Source organism: Ceratosolen solmsi, unplaced genomic scaffold, assembly GCF_000503995.2.
Source record: "Ceratosolen solmsi marchali unplaced genomic scaffold, CerSol_1.0 scaffold3, whole genome shotgun sequence".
Lineage (NCBI taxonomy): Eukaryota > Metazoa > Arthropoda > Insecta > Hymenoptera > Agaonidae > Ceratosolen > Ceratosolen solmsi.
Genome location: NW_011948428.1, coordinates 2,468,212 through 2,478,136, shown reverse-complemented (window position 1 = coordinate 2,478,136; position 9,925 = coordinate 2,468,212). Strand labels below are relative to the sequence as shown.

The 9,925-nt window shown below is 44.3% G+C and overlaps 1 protein-coding gene across 1 annotated transcript in view; it reads left to right on the top strand.

Annotated features, from left to right (window-relative positions):
• The window catches only part of LOC105363689 (uncharacterized), a 9,413-nt gene extending 222 nt beyond the window's left edge, over window positions 1-9,191 (top strand). The window contains exons 2-8 of the mRNA XM_011501440.1: window positions 8-152; window positions 1,645-1,843; window positions 3,404-3,695; window positions 4,881-5,150; window positions 6,219-6,528; window positions 7,826-8,257; window positions 8,996-9,191. Coding sequence (XP_011499742.1) covers window positions 8-152; window positions 1,645-1,843; window positions 3,404-3,695; window positions 4,881-5,150; window positions 6,219-6,528; window positions 7,826-8,257; window positions 8,996-9,138 — 1,791 coding nt within the window. The 3' untranslated portion in view covers window positions 9,139-9,191. The remainder of the gene's footprint in view (window positions 1-7; window positions 153-1,644; window positions 1,844-3,403; window positions 3,696-4,880; window positions 5,151-6,218; window positions 6,529-7,825; window positions 8,258-8,995) is intronic.
• Window positions 9,192-9,925: the final 734 nt, after the last annotated feature.

The window sequence follows — 9,925 nt, the reverse complement described above, 5'->3', positions numbered from 1 at the left end:
ACAACAGCAGCAGCAGCAGCAGCAGCAGCAGCAGCAGCAACAGTCACGGTCTCAAACGCTGGTCACGAGGATTATCGAGCTCGGCGACCGCGACTCCAAGATGGCACTTAAACGCCAACTGAACCTTCACCTCGACACCGGTGACGAGCTTGGTTAGAATGCCTTTATTTCGATTGCGCTGTCACCCGTTGATTAAGTCGCTTTGCCGACACGGAGGATGAGCGTCGGAGTCGCGTAGCTTTTGTACAGGGAAACCGGATCTCTCACGGCAACCCCAACGCTAATTCCCATCGCTATTTTACGATTATTTGGAAGGCGCGCGAGCAGAGCTTATTTCCCCACCTTCCTCGGGCTATAATCCCATTCTCTCTCTCCCTCTCTCTCCCCCTCTCTCTCTCTCTCTCTCTCTCTCTCTCTCTCTCTCCTTCCTTCCCTCCCCGCTGTCTCTCTCTCTCTCTCTCACTCTCACACTCTCTCACTCACTCACTCACTCACACTCACTCTCACTCTCACTCTCACTCTCACTCTCACTCTCTCTCTCTCCCTCTCTCCCTCTCTCTCTCACTCTCTCACTCTCTCTCTCCCTCACTCTCACTCACTCTCTCACTCTCTCACTCTCTCACTCTCTCACTCTCTCACTCTCTCACTCTCTCACTCTCTCACTCTCTCACTCTCTCACTCTCTCACTCTCTCACTCTCTCACTCTCTCACTCTCTCTATCTATCTATCTATCTACGAATGGTTGAAAATGCTTGAGATATTGGTTGTGTCGAGCGAGGCCGCGATTAGGAAAAACAATCGAAAAGTCATTAGCTGCTTATATTGTACCTCATACCATAGGATGAAACGAATAGTAAAAACAATGCCTACAAGTGCAGGAATTGCACGCACTTATTGATTATACTATCACTTTCTCCTCCTCGCTTTCATCCCCCTTCCTTCCCTCGCCCATCCATCCCCCCTCATAGCCGCCAATAATGCGCATTCCGTTTAGGACGCCGCAATCTCTTATTGTTCAAATCCACGTCCCTTCCTTTAATCCAATGTTTCGTAATAATTGAACGCGCGACAGGCCGATCTCATTGACCATATCTACATTTATTTTGGCAAGAGGCTGCTTAACTGCTCTTTAAATGTCCAATAAATGACAGTCAAATCAAAGTATGCGTAATGATAATTAGCCTCGAGACTTTTAACGACAATAACATGTTGGGCCCAGGGGGTTATCGATACATCGATTGGGTACGTTTAATACAGAACGAGAGAGCGAGAGTGAGAGAGATAGAGAGAGAGAGAGAGAGAGAGAGAGAGAGAGAGAGATAAATGAAAAGAAAACAAAGGAAAACAAAGGAAAACAAAATATTCAGCTTTAGCATAAAAACCAGATAAAAACCAAATGTGACTACAGCGTGGAGGGAAATGCGCGAGCATACCTTGTGTGACTGAAGTTTTATGAAAAAAGTGCGCTCCCTGATAATGGCCTCGACGCTCAATCCTTTGATGGTGCTAAGCGCACTGGGTCCATACCCGCGATCGTTCGAGCGAATTGGTCCGGAGGGCAGCCGCGATGCGAGGGGTTTAACGAGGGGAAAGTGGGCGATCAACTGATTTTGCCGGGGTGTTTATGTTATTATGAATACGAAGCTGGGAAGATGCACGAGGCCTCAGCGTCCGAGGAGCGCGAGGGTCTGGAGATACTACGCAGGCTGCCGCCCGGGACCGTCCTTATCAAGCAGGTCGAGGCGAAGAATCTTGTGCAAAAGAGCGAGGAGGAAAGGCCGCGGAGGGAGGAGAATTGCGCCGAGAGACCCCGAAAACTCTCGCAGAGGATCCGTAATAAGAAGTGAGAGGCTTTTTTTTCATCAGTTTATTGAACGGAAATGAAAATGGAATGGAAAAGAAAAGATTCTTACACCGCCCCCCCCCCCTTCTCCCATCATTACCCGATTGAAATCTTTATCTTTTTTTCTGTTTTTTTTTCTTCCGTTTTTCTTCATTTTTCCACCATATTTATGTATATATGTATGTATGTATGTATGTATATATATATATATATATATATATATATATATATATATGTATTTTTTTTTTGTTTTTTTTGTGTTTTTTTTTACACGAATTCGTGCTCATTGTATCGTTTCGGATTTACATTCATCGGGTGGAAAGTCGAAAAATGAAATAATAACGTGATAAACGAAGCGCACGGCACGTCGAAAATTTCAAATAAAAAGCCGTTTCACGTTTGTCTATCGATCGGAAACTTAGACAAGGAGGAGCTGTAATAATAGTTAAAGTTACATGTGTCAATTTTTCTATTACGGTATGAATTATAAGTAATGCTTTATTCATTATTTTCACAAAGTTATATTTTAAATTTTGCCATTTTTTTTACAAATCCAGACAATTTACCAGATATAATGATAGACTTGTCGCCTCTTTTTTCAGGCTCCCTAATCAAAATTTAAACATTGTATTCTTCGAATCTGCAATTATTACTTGTTAATTTCTTCGGTTAAAATAATTGATGTGAGAGAAGGAATTTTCCTCTTTATCTGTCATGCTTTTAGCTGTGCATTTGCATGTATATGAACGAAAGCCAGAAATATCGTGCGCAAACGGATAAGATTTGAATTATAAATTTATTTCACTTTTAGAGGATAATCAGTCAAAAGTTGTACACGTTTAATTATTCATTACAAGCGATCGGCAATTATAATGGTTGTAGCGTTTGTTTATGTTTGTGTATACAAGTATCGTTTAACCTAGTGGTATAGAGATGAGACATTAATAAAGACGGTAAAGTAAACTATTGAAACGTTCTTATAGATAAATATCATTGACCGAATTATTTAGCAATTTTGTTTTACCGCACACTTACAAACGGACATTGATTTATGAAATATTTAATGTCACTTTATTGGCAATTAACAGCCCCTCTAGACAATATAAAGAACAATCTTACCTATCCAACAATATTCATACGATTTTAATGTTCAAAATTCATGTTTCCGTTAATTATGCAACATGTAATTGATACTCGATAATCGAACCACAATGATGTTTGCGACACTTTGCCAAAATGAGAAAAGCGTCGTTACGTATGTGCGCCCTTGGAACGCTTCTCTTCAATGCTCGCTTTTTCCATTGGATTTTTCCAAAAGGGAAAGGCGAAAGGAAACCTTAATTGTTCGACGTAAAAATTCAGATTTATCGCCACTTGCTTGCCTCGTAGTTCCATGTCCACTCTAATAGAGCGATCGTGGAAAGTCCAAGGTTAAAGCCCTGCAGAAAGTGGATTGGGCGAGCGACGCAAGCCACGTTGACTTTCACCGGGCAAAGTCCTCGCTTACTGGACCCCACCACTATAGGGTAAGCACGCTAAACTCCCTGTGTACGTACCCAGAACCCTGGAGGTCCGGCGCAACCCCCTCCGCTCGGCCGCCCGCAAGGACTTGGGCAAGGAGGGTCGGACAAACCCGCGACAGCGACTCCTCGGGGCAAGGAGGCGGGCCGTCGCCGGGACCGAGCAGGGCGGTCGGCGGCCCCGACCCACCGCCTACATGAATACGCGCAGCGTCACCCGCAAGATGTACAACGTCGGGGCGACGTATCAGGCTCCGACGAGGCGCGACGAGACCGAGTGGAAGGAGTGGCCCGTGCACGGCATGCACGAGCGACCGGTCTATCATCCCCAGGTGCGTAAGCCATTGTTCCAGCATCGACCCGGAGGCGCTCGCTCGCTCTCTCGCTCGCTCGGCCGACCTCGCTCATTTCTTCGATCGACGGGCGCCTCCGACCTCCCTCACAGTCTCCAAGGCCACTCGAGCTGCGCTGCTGGCTATCCTCTTATACTTACTCGCCAAATCGATTACAGCGGCACTTGTCCTCTTCGCACTTGCCTCGATATACCCCGGCTTAAGCCTCTCGCCACTGATATTTATCACGAGCGAGTACGAAGAGCAAGTTTTGATTTTTTTATTTTCGAACGGCTGGTTTATTCATACGTTATAATGACTTTTATCGTAGCTCGATTTACTCGACCTTGCTTATAGCTACATATAATACATACAACGCGCACAGCCACAATTTCACGCACACACCTATAACGATGCGCATACCTGTACGTGTGGTTATTTTGTTTGTAAACTTATTTTTTTATAGCCAACCACTTTATGCATTATGCAATTAAAAATATTACATCTTTCCTCGTTACTTTTACAAACTCAACAACTTTCAAGGTATTGAAATTGAAATCAACGATGGCTAAAAAATAAAAAAGAAAAATAGTCGTCGATTAATTGTAAACGCACTTTTTATCACGCACGCATACGCACAACAATACACGAAAGCGACGGGAAAAGCAAATGCACGCATACGCGCGATCACGGACAACAATAATGTAATAAGCGCAAGCTTAAAGTGCTCGAACTGAATAATGTTGGCAAACATGATTCTGTTGGAAGGATTGCCATCGTGAGACGATTTCTTACTCATTTCCTTCTAATTTCTTCCACATTCAACCCGTCCCCTCAACTACGAAGCCTAACCGTGAAGGCCGCATGTCGGCTAGTTGAGGTTAAAGGGACAATCACAGCGTTCTCCTATCATCACCTCGTCAATTACAACAACAACAACAACAACAACAACAACAACAACAAAGTCGAATTAAAGAAAGGAAAAAAAGACGGTCAAGTGCGCGCGTACAGAGTCATGAATCGCCGTTAAAGCTCCCGTCGTATTAAAGTTTCGCCGCTGTGATCGCCAACGCGATAAACGAAGCCGGCAGGCAGCTCTGCCTCCTTCCCCTTTCCCACTCATACCACCACCCACAACCATCACCCACCCCCACCCCATAAAAGTAAAGCAACTTAACCGCTCAGTTCGGCCTCGCGGCCGAGTACAACGGCCGGCTCTTCGCGAGCTTCGACGGGGAGGGCTACCGGGAAATAAACGCCGAGGCCCACATCGAGATCGTCCGGGTGGACCCGCGGGTGGAGTCGCTGGACCGGCGCCGGGAGGCGCCCCTGCAGCTCGCGAGACAGAAGGCCGCCGTCACCGCGGTTGTGCACCAGCAGCTGTACGAGAGGCCGAGGATCCCGGCCCTTTGCGGATTCGGCGGCCAGGTCGCGGCCCTCGAGCAGACCCGCGCGGTGAGCCAGGCGACTTTTGTCCAGCTTTCGCGGAGCCGCTGCTGCTCCGCGCGCGCGCCTAGGCTAATAATGTGCGCACTCACGCGTTGCTGAATCTCACCCCTGAGAGGTCATCCCTCTCCCCGCGAGGGAGTGCGACCTCGAGAGGCAGCCCTTGTGACGGCGAGTTCTTAATCGCCTACGTTGCTGCCCGCCGGCCCTCGCATCCCTTGCTCAGTCACGGATTTTCCGAGGCTCCACTCTCTTCACTTACTCACTAACTCTCTCTCTCTCTCTCTCTCTATATATATATATATATATATATATATATATATATATATATATATATATATATATATATATATATATTTACTCCGAGCATCCGGCAATTATAATACACGCAATTTGAAAACTTCATACGATTGCTCTTGCAGGTGAAAACTTTTATGTAAGTCCTTGGATAATGATAATATCGCGAAAGCGAATTACGCAAGTGCACCCGTTTTTTGAAAAATAACTATGAAATAGCTGTGTTTGAGACTTGGGAATTAATTGACGTTACGATTAATTGTTGAAAACGAGCTTTAATCAGCCATAAATAAAGAGCATTGCATCGATGATGGAGAATAGCGTTTGTGCGACCACGATGCATTTCACGAATTCGTGTGAAAATTATAATTCCCGGATTGCGTGACAAGAAAATATTCAATTTTCATCTAACAAATCTCATTACGCATCTCGGTACTATTGATTCAAATTTCCTTAAATCCAAATTTCATTAGAAATACAGCAATTCTTGGAATTTCCATTTCCAAGTTCATCTATTCACAAAGTTTGCGTTATTGCAATGTGAACGAGTGAATCGGTGAATCATGCTTTCCCGTATTAGTTGTTAAAAATTTTAGAAACCTCTCTCCCACTTTCGCGCTACCGACGCTCCTCAAGGCGACGATCTCACGTCGCACCTGAAAAACAATCAAATCCGACCTCCAATAGCCACCATCAAGACGCTCCATAACGTTTGCCCTCCAGAACCTTGAATTGGCTCAGCAACAGCAACAAAAACAACAACAACAACAGCAGCAGCAGCAGCAGCAGCAGCAGCAGCAGTTTGAGCAAATACGGAAACTCGAGCGACTACAGCAGTTCGAAAATAGCCTCCAGCGTCTGGGTCACAGGATCTCCTGCCCTCAGGACATCGACGGCTACCAGCAAAAGTACGCCACCAGTCGGCTGCTACTCCGATCCAAGGAGATGCTGAGGAGTCTCCGAGGTGTCACTCTTGCCCATCCCTCCAATCAGTCCAATCCATCAAAGTGCCTCATAATGCCGCGCGCCGCCACCGCACCCGTTGCCCTCCCCTTCTGCGGCGTCCAGGCAGTCAAGGGCAATCCCAAAGGTACGTACGCCCATACGTAAAGGAATTAACGGAAGCACAGGTATCGTGACCTTCGAGCGATACAAGCGAGCGCCCGATTGTCCGCGGCTTTATACGTTTGCAATGCGACTGCGCGACGATGCTTTAAAAACGCTAAAAAAGTGATTTTCTACCCTCCCTTCCCACCTTTCCATTCCTCACCCCATTCCTTCAATTTACCTTTATAGGCGCACATTTCCAAATAGTGACTACGCGAATTCGTACCAGTGATCATATCACTCTTGCTCCGGTTCATTTTATAATCCTTATTATAGCTCGTGTGTCCCTAAACTTCATCAAAGTTACAAATAATGCCATTTTAGGAGTGAACTGTTTGATTAGGCTTATGGCAATAAGCCATGAGAGTGTGCATAAAATGATATACTAAATAATAATATGTAATCATCAATAATCACGGTCAATCAGTAATCAATCAGTAATCACGGTTAAAGTCCGAATACAAACATTTAGCATTAAAATAAAAAAAGTAAAAGGCTTAGATTAATGGGGCATGCGTGATTTGTCGATAAAACAATACATATACATGTGTGTGTGTGTGTGTGTGTGTGTGTGTGTGTGTGTGTGTGTGCGCGCGCGCGCGCGTGTGTATGTATATACGAGTAGTAATAGATAAAAATTAACGTATAATAAAAAAAAAAAAATACGTATTTAAATAACGATAAAATTACGTATATTACATACAGTAGATTGTTTATATAAACTTTCAACTTGTCGAGGTGTCGACGATGAATGAGCGGCGTTTTCTTTTTATTTTTTGTTTTGCGTTTATTGATGAAATACAGACGATTTGATAAGCTGTCGCTTTACGCCGTCGTAAGTAGCATAAAGTTACAAGGCTCGATCGAGCCTTAGAAAATCATGTGTTTGAAAAAAAAAAAAAAAAATTTCTCCGAGCTAATTAACGCCACGAGTAAGTCGAGTATACATGGAGCGATTTTCTTTTCGGCGCGCGCAAATAAACAGAAAAAGAACACGCACTTGGCGGGTTAAGGGCGAATGGCCGGTGTAGTATATTAAAGTGACAATCGACCGTAAAAGTTTATCGTAGTAGCGAATATCGTCAAATGATGGATTTGGAGTGGTGCTGCAGTGGTGGTGGCCAAGTAAAAATAATCAAACGGAAAATACGGCTTTTTCATGCGTGAAAAACCGCGGCGACGTTTTAATATAGAAGCGTAGAGTCGCGTACGAGTGACGCGCGATGCAACGCTGCCCAATGCGTAACGGCGAATTAATGAAAGGCGTCTGAAACGCGTAGGCAAGCTCTTCTTCGTGAGGGCCTCGGATGCGCCAAAGCCCCCGGAGAAGACCTCGACGATCGGCTCGACGATGACCTCAGCGAGCCCGAGCGTCGCCTGGGCGGACGCGAGCCTGCGCAAGAAATTGGAAAAGTCGACGGTGGTGGCGATCGAGGCGGCGCGCACCTACGCGGGTAACCCGGGAAAGAGCTGCAGGCAGCCACGGCACCTGCACCACGTCGGCAGAGGCTTCCCCCCCATAAGGCTCGCCGAGACCCCGGGACTCTTCCGACTCAACCCTGGCATCAGCTCGAATAAGTGCAATGGCGGAGACTTTGGCTTCAGGAACCCCGGCCCCGACGACCATCTATCGGAGGTGCTCGACCTGTCCAAGAAGGAGACGCCCCGGGCAGAGGCCAGAATGGAGCTCGACGTCAAGCACGACAAGCAGGGTATTTGCAAAGCTTTCATTGGCGATTATAAAATCATTGTTTAACAAATGGCAACAAATGGAACAAATGGCTTAAGGAAGCCTGGGTAATAATGTACGAGGGGTAAAGGAGAAAGGAGAAAGGAGGGGTGGAGCTCGTCCGCCTACGGTAACTAAAGCGAGCAAATCAGAGCTCGTCGTTTAGTCCTTGGGTTAAAGAACTTTTTACGACGAGCGTCTGTCGCGCGACGGGACGCGTTTCGTGCCCATTGCTTGGGAAAAGCTTGGACGACCGCGAAACGGGGATGGTGTTGGGTTGAGGGCGGGCGGGCGGGGTGAGAGTGTGAGTGAGAGAGAGAGTGAGAGAGAGAGACTCTCTCTCTCTCTCTCTCTGTGTCTGTGTGTGTGCGAGTGTGTGTGCGAGTGTGTGTGCGAGTGTGCGCGAGTGTGTGTGCCTGTGCGTGTGGGGTGGGGGGGGGGCGGGGGGGGGGCGAGTAGAGGAGTGAGGGTGAAAGTGGAGGAGAGAGAAGAGACATTACTTACAAAGGGCGTAGTTTTAAGTTGCGATGACTGCACTAAGTAATATTGTAATTGTATCAATTGGAAAGGCTTTTTTTACAATATGGAAATGTATTTATTTCTGTACATAATCCGCAGGATTTTATCTCATTAAATAAAAAATTCGATTAATCAATTAATGTGCATTCCCGGAGATTGTAGAGGCCATTTATGTTATTAAAATTAAAAATACCATTTGTAGAGCTCCTGTCATTTAATAAATGTCTCTTTTATTTTTTTTTTGTAGAGTCACAAGCTTACGCCACTGATTTAGTTCACTACTTCCAAAATTTCAACGCCGACGAAAATATCGATTTATTCGATGATCCTAAAAATTTAACCTGATATATTGCGTTCGTTTAAAAAGTTTTTTGAAGATTGTCGCTTAGTCCAATTTAAAGAGATTCAAACTTTATTGTTATTATTACATTAATGAAAAGAAGAAGAAAATAGAAGAAAAAAAGAAAAATGAAAAAAAAAGAAGATAGTATTATCGACTTTGTTGACAGATTTTTAAAATTATTTATAATATTAATTAATAATAACACAAGTTGCAAGTTTCTTTGTCGTGTAATGGCATTATGTGATAATCGATTTTTTTTTTCTTTCTTTTTTTTCTTTCTTTTTTTATCGATAGATTAAAATGAATTTTTATAAAATACTTTTTGTACATTTTATACGACTTATCGCGTTTGAAAGCATGTGTGCACGAATTCATTATGTTATATTTCAATAATTTAACACCTACCACTACGACATTGTATATAATTGATTAAAGCAATAGGTTAAATGTTTTGACGATTAATAAAAAGAGAACGTATTATTTTAAAAAGCCAATTTGCATTACATGTACATACTATTTGTAAACAATTATTTACTAATGTATGCTCGAGGCAGTGCGTTGAGACTTTGCTCTCATCGTCCAACGTTTACGATTAAACGAATAAAATATCTACCGATCGACCGATCAACACCCAATACAATCGTTTATTTACAATTTCAGACAATTTCTCTTATCATCCGAGCATCGGCCATTCGCCTCACGCTCTCTTACCACAAAGTTTCCCAATTACAAATGCTCGGGAAACCCACGACTCGAGGATTATTTGAATAGAGATATAGTTAGATAGAG